General features: G+C 44.0%; 1 protein-coding gene across 1 annotated transcript in view; it reads left to right on the top strand.

Moving 5' to 3' along the window:
• The first annotated feature begins 9,758 nt into the window (after positions 1–9,758).
• Positions 9,759–19,313, top strand: part of LOC111971070 (zinc finger protein 385B-like) — a 113,843-nt gene continuing 104,288 nt past the window's right edge. The window contains exon 1 of the mRNA XM_023997872.2: positions 9,759–9,853. Coding sequence (XP_023853640.1) covers positions 9,829–9,853 — 25 coding nt within the window. The 5' untranslated portion in view covers positions 9,759–9,828. The remainder of the gene's footprint in view (positions 9,854–19,313) is intronic.

Below are 19,313 nucleotides of genomic sequence, written 5' to 3'. Positions count from 1 at the left end.
AGAACTTGGTGGCTGTTTTGACGCTTGATGCCTTTGCAAGTCCCGCCTCTCCCATCTCCTCATGGCTTTTATGAGCATATACCCACGTGCAGTGATTGAAAAGATTGAAACTGAGGGTTCCACACTCCAGTCCTGTTGGTGGTTGGTATGCCACCTTAAAGTTGTTTTCACGCCATTATTTTCCAAAATCAAATCAAAATGTATTTATATATGCTCCTTGTCTCATGATTCAGTCTGCATTATCTCTAATAGTGCTGTACAGAACCCAGACTGAAACCCCAAACAGCAAGCAATGCAGGTGTTGGATAGCACGGTGGCGGGAAACTCCCTAGATAGAAGGCCACATAAAACTCTAGGAGATATGAGAGGGGCAGCCAGGCTATGAGGGGTGGCCCATCCCCTCTTCTGGCTGTGCCGGCTGGAGATTATAACAGAACATGGCCAAGATGGTTCCGGTTCCGGTTTGGAGCGTGCAGGTCGCAATTCGCGCGTTCGCCTTCGCCAGTGTGGTAGGTTGTTACCATTGCTTCATGATTCATTTTCATTTACTGTATAGCAACGGTTGATATATGCTGTTTGATTTTAACGAGCTTACAGTATCCGTCTTTGAGTATCATAAAGTATAATTGAGTTAGTTATTTGGGTTATTGAGCGTTCGCTAGCCAGCTATTTTCGTCCAGCACGTAACAACGTAGTCATCACTGCAGTAGCTAGCTTAGTAGCCACATGCTATGACACCCGAGTTAGGCAGCCAACAGCAGCATTAGCAGCACTGGGAACGATTGACATTATCATGACGGTTCAAACGACTTGATTAGTGGAGATGTCAGTGTTAGCTGGCTACATAGTTGTCTTTGCGTATCTTAGTATCTAAGATACATTGTGTTAGCTTAGAGGTTGGTTGGTAATTATTCGGTTAACATAGCCACTATGGTTTTCGTCCACCGCCCTGCGCTGCCGCTCCTACCTTAGTCAACACTGCTAGGCTAACACCATAGTTACCAACTTCTACCGGGAATAGCAGCATGTGTAGAAACTCACACTACAACTTTACATTTACAACGGAAACGACTTGACTGCGTAGTGTTTAGGCTAGCTACATAGTTGTCTTTGCTGTCCTTGATATCCAACGAAATTGTTGTCGTTTTTGAGAAATTGTCGAGGTTACCTAGGCCAGCTACACGTCAAAACAAAGTCAACAAACGCAGCCACTGCTAGCCAGCGCTACTTCACCGCCGCAGGTATATACTCATTGTTAATTAGTGCATTATTGATAATTTTATTTTGGCAAACGTAAACTTTAAACTTTCCTGAAAGTGTTAGGTCCACTGGTCATTCTTAATCCGTTGTATGTAAGCCGATTAGCCTCTTCTTCTGTAGCCTTGTTCAACCTATGATGTGTCTAGTCCCTCTCTTTCTCCTTCGTCTCTGACACGACCATACAAACGCTGTCACTCCGCGCGCCGGGCCGCGCATTGATCCTAAACCTGGTGGTTCCAGCGCGCACGACCCACGTGGAGTTCCAGTGTCCCGGCAAGCCTCTCTGGAACTTGCCGATCTGCGGCCAACAAAGGCTAGAGTTTCATCTCAGCCTATGCGTCCCTCTCAGTCACTCGTGTTTCTGGTTCACTTCGTGACGAAACATGGATATTACCACTGACAACACTGCGTACCCGACTATGCTCTCTTGCTTCGTCGCTCCACACTTGTTCTTCGCACACGTCTCCCTGGAGTGCTATGCTCGTCAGCGTGGGGCGGTGGCACTGCGGGATCCTCATCTCTCCAAGTGGACATCTCTCTCTTTCTCCCCTGACCCATCTGTCTATCGCCGTCGTCCTCTTGAATTCCCAGTGCTGTCCACAGTTACCAGCCCTTTTCAAACGTTTAACACTCCTTTCATTATCGTTATTATTGTCCCGCCCTCCGCAGGTTCCCTTGGAGAGTTCTACTGTTACAATGAGCCTTAGCCCTGACCTGATAAGCTTCGTTTCCTAGAGGATGGCTCACCTTTCATCAGTCCTGGGTGACTTTCAATCTCCCCACGTCTACCTTTGACCTTCTTCCTCTGCGTGCCTCCTCATCTTTCCACTTCCTCTCCTTTTTGACCTCACCCTCTCACCTTCCCCCCTACTATCACAGGCAGGCAATACGCGTTGACCTCATCTTTACTAGATGTCGTGTTACTTCCACTAATCTCTACTGAAGCTACTCCCGTCCAAGTCTCACGACCTACTACCTATTTCCGCTTTGTTTCTCTTCGCTTGCCTTCTCGCTTTTATTCTCATATGATCATAAACTCAATCTCGTCCCACACTGCCGCATAACTTCTGGATGGTTGACCTCCAGCGCCGTCCCACTCTTCTGCTCTCTGCTCTCCCCGCTACTCTTCTCTCTTTCCCATCCTATTATCCTCTTCCCTCTGCATGCAAACCTGTTCTACGCGCAACCTATCTCCTAGATTCTAGCCACTCACGCAACCCCCTAACTCTCCTCCCTCTCTCGCCATTCCTTTGACTCTCTATCGTCCCCCTATCCTTCACAGAGCTCGGCTCGGTTCCTCCCCTCCTGCTCCGTGGCTCGAGCGACTCACTGCGAGCTCCAGAGACAGGCGCACCGGACGCAGCCGGAGCGGACAATGAGAAAACGTCGCCTCCCTGCGGACCTGGCATCCTTTCACTCCGTTCCTCCACTACTTTCTCCTCTTCTGTGCTCTGCTGCTAAAGCCACTTTCTACCCACTCTAAATTCCAAGGCTCTGCTCTAACCCTAGAGAAGCTCTTTTGCCACCTCTCCTCCCTCCTGAATCCTCCTCCAAACCCTCCTCCCCCTCCTCCCTCCTCTCTGCGATGGACTTCGTTCAACCATTTTGAAAAGAAGCGGCGGACAACACGATGTTACCCTCGGTGTTGCTACAGTCAAACGACAGGTTACCACTGCCACCGGCTTGTTTCCCCTCTCTCTCACAGATGAAATCTCGGTTGTGCCGCCGCCCACTAACCTGCCAGCTTGGAGGCCCATCCCAAACGCGTTCTTTCCATGACCTATTTCCGGATCGCTTCTCCATTCTGTATATCGCGTCAGTCTACGGGCGTCAGATCCTGAACAAACGCTACCTCACCAATCCTTCACTTCGACCATTGCTGAGACGACCCCTTTCCTCACCCAGTTCATCTTCGGCTGCTACGTCTTCAAGTTAGAGGATGCGAGAGTTGTCACTCCCTGTCGGAAAAAACCCTACACTCGATCCCTCCGATGTCAACAAGCTACAGACCAGATATTCCTTCTTTCTTTCTCTCCAAAGAGCGTTTCTGAGAACGTGCCGTCGCCGTTGCCCTCGGGCTCTCTCCTCTGCTATCTCTCTCAGATAATGACCTCTACGTTGATTCAAGCATCGGAGTCAGAGTTCGAAGCACTAGTTCAGATTCATCGACTGAGAAGACGTGGCCTTTCTCTGTGTTCAGCGACGGCGCTCGCACTGCTAAAGCTAATCTCTCTCCCTCTGGCTCTCATCCTTTAGACCCTAATCCTGCCTTTGATACTGTGAACCAATCAGATCCCACTCTTACACTCGCCTGACACCATCTGGCTCCCTCCGAGCTGGGCATCTCCGGCGCGGCCCACCTTGGATTGCGCCTACCTGACAGGTCGCTCCTACCAGTGGTGGCGTGGCGAGAATCTGTCTCCGCACGACGTGCCCTACATGCGATGTATCGCCACGCAGGGCTCTGTTCTGAGGCCTCTCCTATTCTCGCGTATATAGGTCCACCAAGGTTACGTTGGCTCTGTCATTCCTCAATGGCGCTCTCCATACGATTGCGATGGGGCAGACGACACACAATTCGAACTGCTTCTTCCTTCTCGCCCTCTCTTGATAACCAGGTGGCGATCGCATCTTGCATGTCTGGCAGACATATCAGTGTGTGATGACGATCACCAACCTCAAGCTGAAGCCTCGGCAAACGGAGCTGCTCTTCCCCCGGGCGGGAAGGTACTGCCGTTGAGTTGATCATCGCGCATCGAGTACGAGTTGACAACTCCATTGTGTCCTCCTCCGCAGTACGCTAAGACTTCGGCAGTGTGATCCTGCACAACACCCTTGTCGTTCTCAAACTCACAATCAGTGCGGTGACCCGTTCCTGTCAGGTTCATCGCCTCTCACAACATTCGGCAGAGTACGACTCTGCCTCACCAGGAAGCCGGCGGGCAAGGCCCTAATCCAGGCACATTGTCATCTTCCCGTTGGATTAGTTGAACCCTTGGCTGGGCTGCACTGCCTTGCGGACAGGCCTGCCATGCCTTAAACCCTCTTCATACCAACGCCGCAAGCCCGTCTCTGGTGGTTGCAAGCTTTCCCAAGTTCTTCTCCACCGTCGGTATTCCAGCCCCACGGCGTCGTTAGCTTGCCGCTCTGCTCTCTCCACTGGCTTCAGTTGAAGCTCGCATCCGCTACAAGACATGGTGCTTGCCTACGGAGCTGTGAGGGAACGGCACCTCCGTACCTTCAGGCTCTGATCAGGCCCTACACAGCCAAACAAGGGCACTGCGTTCATCCACCTCTGGCCTGCTCGCCTCCCCTACCTCTGAGGAAGTACAGTTCCCGCTCAGCCCAGTCAAAACTGTTCGCTGCTCTGGCACCCCAATTGGTGGAACAAACTCCCTCACGACGCCCAGGCAGCCGGAGTCAATCACCACCTTCCGGAGACACCTGAAACCCCACCTCTTTAAGGAATACCTAGGATAAAGTAATCCTCCTAACCCCACCCCTCCCCCTTAAAAGAGTTAGATGCACTATTGTAAAGTGGTTGTTCCACTGGATTTCATAAGGTGAATGCACCAATTTGTAAGTCGCTCTGGATAAGAGCGTCTGCTAAATGACTTAAATGTAAATGTAAATGTGCAAATGTTCATAAATGACCAGCATGGTCAAATAATAATAATCACAGTAGTTGTCGAGGGTGTAGCAAGTCAGCACCTCAGGATATAAAGTCCAAAGAAGAAGAAGAAGCCTGAAGGAGGAGAGACTACTAGAAACSAGCTAGGTTTATCCTTTTATCTGTGGATAAATTGTCGGAGTAGAGGACCTACACTGGCGTAACCCAATGTTTATCCCAGGACAAATTAGATAGCAACAGCAAGTTGGCTAGCTAAATTGACGTAAATCTTTAATGCTTTTCGACCTGTCCCCATATTAATATACGTGTTTCAGAGTTCGTTTTGATATTTCAACCTGCGTGTCGTGATTGCGTCTGCTGTGGGTGGACAAAATCATCATGCRTGCGATGGCGCACGTGAGCAGTCTGGTCAGCATGTACTGCTCTTGTGCAACAATTTACCAACATCTAGTGGAAAGCCTTCCCAGAAGAGTGGAGGCTGTTATAGCAGTAAAGGGGGGGGGGCAACTCTATTAATGGCCATGATTTTTTGAATGAGATGTTCGACGAGCAGATGTTGAAATACTTTTGGTCTTGTGGTGTAGGTAGCCTAAACAGTACCAACTACCAGCCTACAGTATCCAAATAACACTGGGCTCACCACTAGATGGCAGTGCTGACAAAAAGCAGTAGCCAAGACACTGCACCATAGAGCCGCTAAGGGTTTATGGTAAGTGTTGGTGTTATGAATACAAAATAAAGACTATTTGCTGTATTTGCACAGTAGCTCTTTTTTTCCCATGTTCGATTTAAAAACCAAAGAATTGTTGTGGGGACTTTAAATACTACTACTACTACTACTACTACTACTAACACTACTAATACTACGACCACCAACAGGTAGACTCCCCTCACAGTTGCATGCTTCCAGTGATCAGAATAACAATACATTGTAGACAAAACAATTGCTATGGGGTTTCATTGAAGTTCTAGCAATTATTTTATCAATATAGAATAATTACAGGAACTGGAATGAATTTGACCGTTCATGTTCAACACAGTGCAAGTTGCATTTATGTGWAATTTRTTCATAAAACATTGAAATGTCTCTTTGATGAGAGCTCAATAATAAAAATATAGGAATGTCACAGTGCAAATGGTGGCCAACATCATCCGTATATACAAAAATAGTATCTGAAAGTACAAATGCAATTGTCTTATGTGGATGTTATTTAGGCTACACACAGCACTGGGGTAAAAACTGTTCTGGTGCTTTGGTAGGTTCCTGAGCTCTGAAGCTATTGTAAAAGTAAAATGTAAAAGAGTCATGAGTGAGCAACAAAGCACATTTTCACCCGTAGTCGATTTCCATCACCTTGAGATGTATATGACAGAAACAATGACCTTATCAAAACTAGGCTGGGAGCATAACTGTTTGGAAAGTTTAATTACTTTATTAATTCATTAATGAGTTGTGTCTCTTGGGCCATGCTGTAAATATAATCATGTAATGGGATATGTGCTGTATACTGTACAGTGTGTGTGTGTGTGTGCGCGTATATGCTCGTCTATACATCTCCCAACATTGATGACAAAGAAACAGAACAAAACACACGCACAAACACATGCCTCTGCCTTTCCCTGAGGAGAGTGTTTCCGCAGTGTGTTTAGTCCTTCTCTTCTGATATAGTCATCGAAAAGACTTTCTGAATCGCACCAGTGACTAATCAGTGACTAATTAATTATTCCCCAATTGTACTTCCCAACCAATGTTGCAATCACATGGTACAGGTACTGTMCAGTTCAAACTAATTTGTTCACCTCTTCATTTACAATTGTAACGGACACAATTTGAAATCGCCCTTCGAGCTTAATAACAGACGTTGGCAAGATGCCAAGTTGGCCCTCTCTTGGTGATTATTGAAGCATTGCTCCAGATGCTATGGCAGAGTCATAAATGGCCCATGGGGCTCTGGTCAAAAGTAGTGCACTATGTAGGGRATAGGGTGCCATTTGGAACGCAGGCTTTAATTGATTTACTCACCAGTGAGGGCAATCAGACAGGCTTTATTTGTTTCTGTACTTGGCACGGTCACTGGAGAAATGAGCTGCTAGCTAGGTCAGAGAAACTGCTGACACGTCATTGGGGAGCATCAAGATGCTATTGGGACAGATTGCACAGAGGACATTGTGGCACTCACTCAGACACACATACACTCTTGTACACACACACACACACACACACACACACACACACACACACACACACACACACACACACACAGATGGCGGCAAGTGCAGTGCAGCATTCCGGGCTGGGTTGTGGGATCTCTCTATTTACTTTCCATTAAGGACAACTTCTGTTTGGGTTAGAGAAATTATGCACATGAAAAGTGATCTAATTTTGGTGTGAGTGGCATCCCGTGCTTGTGATTTGCTATTCAAACTGCCTCCAACAACAGAAGCAGAGCAGGGCTAACACGGCAGGTTAGGGGGAAGGAAAGGGGGAGGTGAGGGGCGAGGACAGACTGATTGGGTTTTGGGACCGGTAGGACCTCTAGAGAACAATCTCGAGAGAGCTAGATGTTTGTCTGACATTTCTGTTGCTCCTGTCCACCAAGCCCCTTCCTCCCTCTGCCTCAACAGACTCCACTCGGAACACAAGGTCGTTTTCATTAGGACAGGCTATGGAGTACAGCTGGTCCAAATTGCTCCCTATAACCCCTCAATGTGGTTAGCATGTCTGAAGAGTCTGGATAGGTATAAGCAGTGTCGTAGTAGAGCTTCCGCCGTATTGCTTCCTGCAAGGATTCTGGCCAAGTAAAGTGATAGGGAACGAATTGGGACTAGCTTGTTGTGTAGTGTACCGTAGTATAGCGTAGGATTGTGTAGTGTCGGGGGTTGTGGCGGACTGCTGTGCATGCATTGCTTTCACACTCCAAGGTCACTTTCACACTCTTTATGTAGCACGTTATTGTCTGCTCTTGTAGATTGACGTGAGAGAGAGACTGAAATATATCCCACATGAAAAAAGTTGTTTGAATCAATGACACCCCTTATGGCTACTGTCCTTGTGTTTCATCATTCTCAGTATTACTCCTGGCCAGCACCATTGACTTGGCAGCATACAATATATTTGAGGAGCTTTACATAGCCAAGATCTTTTCAGAAGCTTTGTTTTATTTCGGCCATAGTACATCCCTCATGTTTTCCCCCAAGGCTCGAGACATATGTTTGCTATATCAGAAGGTGGAACATTTGTGGCGTTTGGCACATGTTGAGGCTCTCACTCTGTGTCAGTGAGAACACATGCTCTGTCTCTGTCGGGAGCTCAGTGTTTGTAGTTCTAGTCCGTCATCTCTCTCTCTCACTCTCTCTCTATTCAATTTCAATTTAAGGGACTTTATTGGCATGGGAAACATGTTTACATTGCCAAAGCAAGTGAAATAGATAATAAACAATAAAAATGAACAGTAAACATTACACTCACAAAATTTCCAAAAGACATTTCAAATGTCGTATTATGTCTATATACAGTGTTGTAATGATGTACACATAGTTAAAGTACGTGTTAAAGTATTAAAACATAAATATTGGTTGTATTTACAATGGTGTTTGTTCTTCACTGGTCACCCTTTTCATATGGCAAACAGGTCACAAATATTGCGCCTTTGATTGCACAGTGTGGTATTTGACCCAATAGATATGGGACTTTATCAAAATTGGATTTGTTTTCGAATTCTATTTGGGTCTGTGTAATCTGAGGGAAATATGTGTCTCTAATATGGCCATACATTTGGCAGGAGGTTCTCTCTCTCTCTCGCTCTCTCGCTCTCGCTTGCTGTGTGCCTGGCTCTCCGTGCCAGTCCTGCTTTATTTATCCCATGCCAGGCCCTGCTGACGCCAGGAAGACCCCAGCCCTCCCACTCCTTCATACAGCGATTAAACTGGGCAACCACTAATAGGGACTCACAGGCACTAAAGGTTCAGAGATTTAAAAGGAAATGCCGATAGGGAATTGTCAGTTGAAATTTGATGGAAATGTCTTCGTCCTCTTTAAAAATGTGTGTGTGTGTCTGGCGTACTACGCTTGCCCCGCGAATCTACGTGCATGTGTGTCATTGATTTCTCTCACTTTAAACTGTGTGTGCGTACATGTGAGAAAAATGACAGAGACTAACAAGAGTAGACAGGTAGACAGGCTTGTTAGCTGCTTGGTCAGATAGTGAGAGGAATAACATGTTCTGAACGTCAAACACACACACACTCTCTCTCACACACACACACACACACACACATACATACACTTATTTCCAACTTACTCAGAAGTGTCACTGTGAACTAGTCTCTCCTCACCTCATTTGTTATCTCTAATGGCATGGGTTATCTCTGTGTGCGTTTGTGTGTGCGTGCATGCCTGTGTATGCCTGCGCACATGTGCGTGCCAGCTTGCGCATGTTTGTTTGTGCGTGTGTGCGTGTCTCTCTCTTTCTTCCCACAGAGTGAAGGGTTTTGCTCAGGGGGAAATGAGCCAGTGTCTAGGGAGCTGTGGAGGTGTGCTGATCTTAAAGTGTGTTGTCACACTGACGATAAGGCTCAGAGGCAAGGCGTACTAGTTCTTCACCACTCAACACAGTGCAGCATTTCTTTCTCTCGCTCACTCGCTCTCCCTTTCTCTTTCTCTGTCTGTTCCTCTCCCTTTTCCCCTACTCTCTCTCTTTCTTAGTCCCCTTCTCTTTTCCCCTCTCTCTTTCTTTGTCCACCTCTCTCTCCTTCGATCCTCTTCTCTCTGTCTCTCTCTGCCCCCCCCCCCCCCCCCCCCCCCCCCCCCCCCCCTCCCCCCCCCCCCCCCCCCCCCCACACACACACACACACACCTACCTCTCTCTATCTCTCTTTTAACATAGGAGGACACATATTCTACTCAGCATTGGGAGGGAGGAGTTGTGTGTGTGAATATGTGGACCAGTCTACTGAGCCGAGGTGAGCGACGCTGTTCCGTTGTTGCTGATTGTTTTCAGTACTGCTGTGCTTGACAGAACTCGTAGCTGGTAACAGTACAGCAAATGCATGACTTTGAAATTTCTTTCAGTTTATTGATTTCATTGTAGTTGTTCCCTGCTTTGAGTAAATAAGTGTTTGATATATAGTGTCTCTGTTAGGTTACAGTATGCCAACAGATTTTCTGATTTATTGTCTTTATGTATTGCCATTTGAGAAGCAATTTTTTATGAGGTATAGTATTTTGATTACACAGTCATGGACAACTCTTTATAGCACACTGTAAAGAGGATGCCATGAATTTGAYAGTAATGACAGGCAGCTAGTGGTAAGTAAGTTACTGTATTTCATATTGGAGTACAACTACTGGAATCTAAATGCAGTATCAAAGAGGTACTGAGTAATGACACACAGTAAAATACATGCCGTAGAATTGACTGTATTATACTGTTAAAAAAAAGTTAATGCTAATGTAATTGTACTGAATGAATGGAGTAATTAGTTAAATTCTTTAAGTGCAGATGGGATTTGTATTTCACAGTATTATACTGTAATTATATGGGATTGGCGCAAGCAGGTTGGCTGATAGCTAATGTGTTTACACATTACAGCATATCAATTCATATTTGGTATGTTATATCACTTGCACTTCTAGAGGTCTTATCAAATGCTTCCAAATTGGCAGCGACTACAGGGCAAAACTGACTAAAAGGAAATGTCAAAATGCTCAACAAGGTTTAAGACTTGATGCCACTCCAATCTGTCCCCTATACATTTTCATTTCATGGGGCACTACTACTACATACCAGTTAAATTGGTACAGCATTGTTTAAATATGTTAATGTGCCAGAAACAGCAATACCATGCACCCACTCTTGGTCAAAATGTTTTTGGTACTCCAATAACTTGGTACTGTACTGTATTCTGTGGGATGGAATTACTGCACACAAACCTTTCCCACATCATAAATTACAGTATGCTTCAGTAAATTGTTTCACAGTATTTTACTGTTGATAATACCCCAAATTACCAGATAAATTACAGTTTTCCATGACAGTGTGTGTGTGTGTGTGTGTGTATGTACTCTACTCATCTACTTGGGAATCAGAAGGTGTGTGTGTATGCATACAGCGTGTGACCATAGATTGTTGATACGAGAGTGAGGGCTGTTGTATTCTGTAACAGTCAATCATGACTGTGTGTGTCTGTCTGTGTGTGTGAGAGGGTTTGTGACTGTGTGTGCATTTTCTTTGGTTGTGCATCTGTGCATGCGTGACTGTGTGTGTTTGTTTGCTGAAAGAACTGTATGGAGTCTGGAGTTTTCTTCTCTCAGTCGTTACGCAGAAAGCTCATTCAATAGGTCAACATCACACCGTCTATCTGTCTGCCTGTCTGTATGTCTGCCTGTCTGTCTCAACATGGGCCATCAGAAATTAGTGTGGCTGCCCTGCACCCAGTATATTGGTCAATTCTAATGCCTATTGATTKTATTTATTGATGTTGTCTGGATTTGAATGTATGTCCAGCATTATACATTATGTTCKTCAAGCTTATGTAGTTCAATTACTGTAGATCAATAGACACCGTATTAATGTGGAGAATAGCTTTAAATCAGCTTTACGGTGGTAGGGGGGGAACTCCATATCGCCTTCTCACACCATGTCACTTTTATGGGGGCTGAAAAGTAGTGTCAGTCTGCTTAATTCTCGCCCCTAGGCTCCCTTATATTAGGTTGTGTTCATTAGGGTTGCAGCAAAAAATCCTTTAAAACAATTTGCAAGGRAAAACGAAAATGAACATTTTCTATTGGACAAATCGAGGTAGTACCTACCTGTTTCACTCCATTTCCCTTTATTTCGGACCATTTTCTTCGGTTTCTTGCCTAATGAACAGGACCCTGTTTGTATGATGCTTTAGCCTCGCAGTCCACTGCTCCTCCACAGTATAACCAGGTCATAGTCTGGAGGAACCATGGTGAAAGGGTTTCTCAGACGTTTGTCCTCAGACCGGATGGCTGAAATTAATACAAACATTTACATTTTTATGTGCATGTGAGTTCCTCTGGATAATTTTTATTTGCTCTCTCTGCTGAGTTAACCCKCCTGTTGTGTTCCGGTCGAATTGGACCGATTTCTCTCTGAAAAATGTACACAGGGCATCTGAACACACAAAATACATTTTGATGATTTTCATTACATTTTTTTTTTTTTATTTGACTTTTGTACATCTGTGGTTTTCCAGGTCAAAAATTACCAGTCATTAGAAATGAATGGATGAGACTACAATTAGTGTATGAAATTGGGTTCAGTCACATGCCCATTCATCAGATGGACACACTTCCTCTCCCAGACCCCACATGCATGTGTGTTTGAGCACACACACACACCTCACTCCCCTTCTTGTCTTCCATGGCAACCCCCTATGGGAACCTTTCCCCAATATAATATTTCCCCCACGGGAACCGCACCTGTTGGCATTCTCACAATATCTCAACTTTTCTCGCAGCTCTGGTATATAAAGTTTTTTTAAGGCCTTGCTCACAATTCATTATGTGGCAGCACAATGACCAAACGATATACTGTATGTGAGGTTCTTGATCATGACACTGGTGAGGAGGAGAGAGGCCAGGAAACGGACAGTGAAGATGCATTAGAGGAGGAAGTGTCAGAAGATGAAGACAACACGGAACATGATCCAGACCAAGAGACAACCGATGTGGAACAATCCAGTGATGAGGAAGAAGGCCCTGCTGAGGTTGTTGTTACATTCCGGTCAAAGAATGGGAATTTGTCCTGGTCTTCATCCCCACCTGAGAGGAGAGGTCAGCTGTCGGCTGAAAATGTTATCAGGATGAGCCCAGGGCCAACGAGATACGCCATATCCCGGGTTGATGACATAAAATCCTGATTCAAACTGTTTCTGACAGAGTCAATCGAAACTATAGTGATAAACATGACCAACTTGGAGGGAAGACGCGTTTACAAAGACACCTGGAAGTAGGTAGACCGGACAGATGTTCAAGCATACGTGGGTCTCTTGATTTTGGCTGACGTGTACAGATCCAGAAACAATCTAACACCAGTTTATGGGATGCAGAGTCTGGTCGTGCCACTATGTCATTCCAGACATTTCACCCGTGTTGTCAAGGGTGATTCACTTCGACAACYGTGATACAAGACCAGGCCGCCGTCAACAAGACAAGCTGGCAGCAATCAGAAGGGTTTGGCACAAGTGGGTGGAGAGCCTGCCACTCATCTATAACCCAAGTCCAGGCACATGCAACAACCACCGTGTATTGTCCAACATGTGCATGAGAACATACAAAATGTTACCACCATTGATTGACAGTGTGTGAACATTTTAATGTTTGTTATTGTTAGTAATACTGTTATTATTACTGTTGTTCTTTAGTGTGTTCAGACATACATTTTGTAATATGGTAAAGTTTTCATGTGTGGTTTTGGGCCTATGTCCTTTCTTCACGAATAAAATCATACTGGTCAGTGTTGACYGGGAACTCAACAGATGTTATTTTGTGCCACTATTTAAAATGTTGAAATGGTTTCAAAACAAATGTCCTTAATAAACTTTGACACAAAGTAGTCTGTGATAAATAGCACAATATGTTTTATCTGAGTATTTGTTATAGTCAAAATAATCCATACATTATGCATTTTTTACTCAAAAACTAGTTGTATGAGCTCAGGTCAATGAGGCCTACAGGCCATAAATAGCAAATAGAAGTTCAAAACATGTAATGTTCACAAGAACTTAAGTTGATAAAAAGATCTAACACAACATTAGGTGATAATATATGTATTWTTATGGATTTATAATCAGCTATAATGGGACGRTCATTTTGGACAAGGAACACAGAATTAATTAACATGAAACGAACACAACAGGAGGGTTAATTGAATCTTTGAAGTCTCTTCTGTGATGTATTCATTCTTAGGGCTTAACAATGAACTCTATTAAGCCCACCTTGTGCCATGGAAATGACTGGATGCAAGGATCAATGGCAATATATCATTACTTTAACAGTCAAAAATTGTATGTACCAATCCCAGATTGCAATTTCAGTACAACTGAAGTGAGTACCTTTTGGAAATGTGTGCGTCTTTGCACGTTAATATGAGAGTTCAATGCAATTTAATTACTTTTAGTCAAGTCAACTCTAACAACCGACATACTGCTGATTTAGTGATGTGCCAAGATCAAATATTAGATGAATAATGTGAGGAATGTCTTTAGAGATCAAATATTAGCTTCGGTTTTGCCAGTAGCGGTGCGTGGGTAAAATCAATGGGGAAACAAAGCCATTTCACAACCTATGTGGTGTTATAATTGCGTTGTTTGCTCTATAACCAGTTAGTTTATATGCCTTGCAACCGTGATATGTAGGCCTGAGGCCAAAACAATAAGAAGCCACAGTGGCAGAATAAATTCAACCACACCTTGGCTTCATCACGAAACCGGAGAGCAACCTCTGTCCGGTAAAGTCTGTTTCAAGCCAAATACAATCAATGGGCAATCGAAAGTGTGTGTGTCTGCTTTCTGAAAGGTTATAGTTAGTCCTGAGCAATTAGTGCTTTTTTAGGTCGGTTCGGTTTCAGTTTGATTATTCAGTTTTGCAGACCCCCACAAGTGTCACGGGACTCATATAAAGGTAACCGGTACTGGTTAAGAAAATGAATGGGAAGGTAGTTTTGTGGTCATCCAAAAAAGGGGTTAAATATGTGTAAAAATAATAATTAATGAATGAAAAAAATATATACATTACAAGTCAAAAGTTTGGACACATCTACTCATTCAATTGTTTTTCTTTATTTTTTACTATTTTCTACATTGTAGAATTATAGTGAAGACATCCAAACTATGACATAATATATATGGAATCAAAAGAAGTGTTAAATAAATCAAAGAAGTGTTAACTAAATCAAAATATATTTTATATTTAAGATTCTTCCATGTAGCCACCCTTTGCCTTGATGACAGCTTTGCACACTCTTGGCATTTTCTCAACGAGCTTCATGTGGAATGCTTTTCCAACAGTCTTGAAGGAGTTCCCACATATGCTGAGAACTTGTTGGCTGCTTTTCCTTCACTCTGCTGTCCAACTCATCCCAAACCATCTCAATTTGGTTGAGGTCGGATGATTGTGGAGGCCAGGTCATCTGATGCAAACCAAATGGGATGGCGTATCGCTGCAAAATGCTTTGGTAGCCATGCTGGGTAAGTGTGCCTTGAATTCTAATTAAATCACTGACAGTGTCACCAGCAAAGCACCCCCACACCATCACACCTCCTCCTCCATGCTTCATGGTGGGAACTACACATGGAGAGATCTTCCGTTGACCTACTATGCGTCTCACAAAAACACGGCTGTTGGAACCAAAAATATTTTGACTCATCAGACCAAGGAACAGACTTCCACCGGTCTAATGTTAATTGCTCATGTTTCTTGGCCCAAGCAAGTCTCTTCTTCTTATTGTAACCTTTATTTAACTAGGCAAGTCAGTTAAGAACAAATTCTTATTTACAATGACGACTTAGGAACAGTGGGTTAACTGCCTTGTTCAGAGGCAGAACGACATATTTTTACTTTGTCAGCTCGAGGATTCGATCTACCAACCTTTCGGTTACTGGCCCAATGCTCTAACCAATAGGCTACTTGCAGCCCCCATTGGTTTCCTTTAGTAGTGGTTTCTTTCCAGCAATTCGACCATGAAGGCCTGATTCACGCAGTCTCCTCTGAACAGTTGATGTTGAGATGTGTTTGTTGCTTGAACTCTGTGACACATTTATTTGGGCTGCAATCTGAGGTGCAGTTAACTCTAATGAATTTATCCTCTGCAGCAGAGGTAACTCTGGGACTTCCTTTCCTGTGGCGGTCCTAATGAGAGCGGGTTTCATCATAGCGCTTGATGGTTTTTGCGACTGCACTTGAAGAAACTTTCAAAGTTCTTGAAATTTTCCAAGTTCACTGACCTTCATGTCTAAATTATGGACTGTAATTTCTCTTTGCTTATTTTGGCTGTTCTTGCCATAATATGGACTTGGTCTTTTACCAAATAGGGCTATCTTCTGTATACCACCCCTACCTTGTCACAACACAACTGATTGACTCAAACGCGGAAAGAAGGAAAGAAATTCCAAAAATTAACTTTTAACAAGGCACACCTGTTCATTGAAATGCATTCCAGGTGACTGTCATAAATCTGGTTGAGAGAATGCCAGGAGTCTGCAAAGCTCTCGTCAATGCAAAGGGTGGCTACTTTGAAGAATCTCAAATATAAAACATATTTTGATTTGTTTAACACTTTTTTGGTTACTACATCATTCCATATGTGTTACCTCATCGTTTTGATGTCTTCACTATTAATCTACAGTGTAGAAAATAGTCAAAATGAAGAAAAACCCTGGAATGAGTAGGTGTGTCCAAACTTTGGACCGGTACGGTGTATATGTATTTCCTGAGCTTTCTTATATGTCCTAGATATAGAACAAACACCTCAAAACCTTTTCTTATAATATATTTTTTTTTACTGTCTTTGTTGCCATTTATGAATGTGTTATTCAGTGTGTTTCTCTGGGCTATAGTAGTAAAGTCCAAATCCAATATATTATCGCCAAAAAAAATTCCCAAAGGGATCCTAAAATTCCAAATCAAATAGTTCAATGATCCATAGTGTGACCACCTTAAAACGTTTCGATATGTCAGTTTGGAACCCCCCCCCCTCCCCCAACGGCTTCGACTTTTAAAACTCTTAAGGATTAGCCCCTTTTTTTTTGCCTAAAATGACAAAAGTAGTGCACTATGTAGGGAATAGTGTGCCATTTGAAGAAGCACACTATATTGGAATAAGGTGCATTTTGTGACACCCAGAATGCCAAAGCCTAGGCACTACATCCTGAGATCAATAAGAACCCAATGAAAGTTTCAGAAGGCTCCCACCCAATTACTGGCATTATTCAAATCCCAAATTGCTAAACACTGCATTGATGAACAGTGCATATGTTGTTTGATGTTCATTTCAAGAGCTTGAAGCTCTCAGAAGTTCCCACCTCTGACTGGTTAGACTGGGACATTGAGGGTATTTTTTTGTTGTGAATGGTGCCAATAAAAATAATGGAATGGTGGACTTGTTACTCTTTGAACTTGTAATTATACAGCACTATAGGTCAAAACACACAGCATTGTGAAAATGCCTTCAAATTGGTTGTTTGTTAGCGTTGGCCCAACCACATTTCTTTGTTTGATAAATCCAGACTTTTTGGGTTTCGTTGCACTGCACATCACACCTATTGTTGGTCYGTCTACCTGTCTGTCTACCTGTCGACCTGTCTGCCTGCCTGCTTGTCTTCCTGTTTTGTCTTTCCGTTGGTCTATTCTCATCTGGCACTGTATGACGCAAAGCAAAACCGCACTTTACCAACCTCTTTCAATAGTTTGTTCCGTCAGCTCAAATGACAGTGACAGTTCGAGAGCGATGACTCCATTGACTCATTCACACTGTCACACATACAGCACCCCCACCAACGCTAAAAGGGTATTTCAGCACAAAGATTATCTGGAAGGTCTGTCCTGTTCTGCTCAATGCTAATGATGTTGTGAACATTGTGGAAATGAAAGCTGGAGTGTGTGATCTGTGATTGATGAGTGTGTCAGCTGTTTGGGATGAAAGGCCATTATCACTGGGAGATACAATTATAGATCATGACACGGTTGGATTTCACTGGGAGCTCTGTTACTTATGTCTAGTAGCTTAGTCTACACACAGCACCACGCGTGTTGTGTTGAGGGGAATACTCAAGCTTTTGTATTGGTAAGGAGACAGGACAGCATTATGTTAGCCTCAGAACATATTTACTAAGACAATACTGGATATGGTGTAGAGATATGGTGTTCAGCTCTGGTTAATGGTATGATGGTGTGAATAAATAAGAGGTGCTTGTATATGCTTCATTTCAAGATGTCTAAGTCAGGGGAGTCATACGAATATCGGTCTCCCCCCGAATTCGGGCACTCACTACAAATTTGGGTATACTGCCTTGCTGGCAAAATCCCCCCCCCCCCCCCCAAGAAATAGTCCTGTGTTGGTCTTCTTTTTTTTTAAACTTTCGATTCTCCCTAACTATAGCTTTTATTTTGGTGATTAATAGTCACTTAATTCAGAAACACTTTCCACTGCCCCTCTCTACTTGTCCATCTTGTTCATGCTTCTATAGGACCTTACATTAGATCAGACTCTCCTACCCACGTGTAAAAGCTCAGCAGGAAATTCACTTATGAATTTTCATTGAAAAATAAGAACAAGAATAGTTTCATTTGGCAAACCTCGCCCAGTGTGGTCTGGAATCCATTTGGTGAGAGTGTTGTTCTGTTGAATGATCACAGTGAAAACCTATGGTCTCTCTGTCTCCTCAGCTATGAGCCAGAGTGTTTGGAATGGGAGTTCACTCTTTCGCATGCAGACCCTAAACCATTTCTATCCTCTCCTTACATTTGTCACCTGTGGAGGAGATTAGGGCTGGGGTGGGGATGTGTAAAATAAGGATATGCATGTAACCGGAACCAACAACACAAGCTTTCCATTTGATGCTGCTTGGTTGTACTGTAAAAGCATCTCACTAGGCCTTGGGAAATTTATACCATGGATTGGATCTCAGTTGTATCCCTGATGGCACCATATTCCCTATTTAGTGCACTTCTATTTTAACCAGAGCCCATTGGACTCTGGTCAAACCTAGTGTAGGTAATAGGTTGTCAATTGAGACACATACCTATAACGACACAGGGTGAGACCAGGATGCAGACACAAGAGGCAGATGGTTCGAGTCTCTGATATTTATTGAAATACAATGGGCAGGTTGGGTACAGGCAGAAGTTCATAAACCAGGTCAGAGTCCGAAAGGTACAGTAGGGGGCAGGCAGGCTCGAGGTCAAGGCAGGCTGAATGGTCAGGCAGGCAGGCTCAGTGTCAGGGCAGGCAGAACTGGTCAGAACCGGGAGGGCTAGAAAAACAGTGACTAGGAAAACAGGAGCACAGAAAAACACGCTGGTAAGCTTGACAAGACAAGACGAACTGACAACAGACAGAGAACACAGGTATAAATACATTGGGGATAATGACGAAGATGGGCGACACCTGGAGGGGGGTGGAGACAAGCACAAAGACAGGTGAAACAGATCAAGGTGTGACACATACCCAGTTTTACAGAAGACAAGAAACGAGCGCCTTGGCCAAGTTTTATGTTTGAGACCTTGGGAGAGCAAAGACAGCTGCTGTCATCGCTGTGGTTTACCCATGGCATTACGATGGTGGAGTTACAGGCTGGGTTGGTTACCCAGGATAGCATTTATGCCACACCTGACATGGGTTCTCCAATCTGACCAACCATTCAAAAGATATAAGCCTGCTGTTTGTGTGAGATGGAG

The sequence above is a fragment of the Salvelinus sp. IW2-2015 genome, linkage group LG12 (assembly GCF_002910315.2).
Source record: "Salvelinus sp. IW2-2015 linkage group LG12, ASM291031v2, whole genome shotgun sequence".
In the NCBI taxonomy this organism is placed as follows: Eukaryota; Metazoa; Chordata; class Actinopteri; order Salmoniformes; family Salmonidae; genus Salvelinus; species Salvelinus sp. IW2-2015.
The sequence above is the reverse complement of the archived record's forward strand: the minus strand, read 5'-3'. Positions and strand labels throughout refer to the sequence as shown.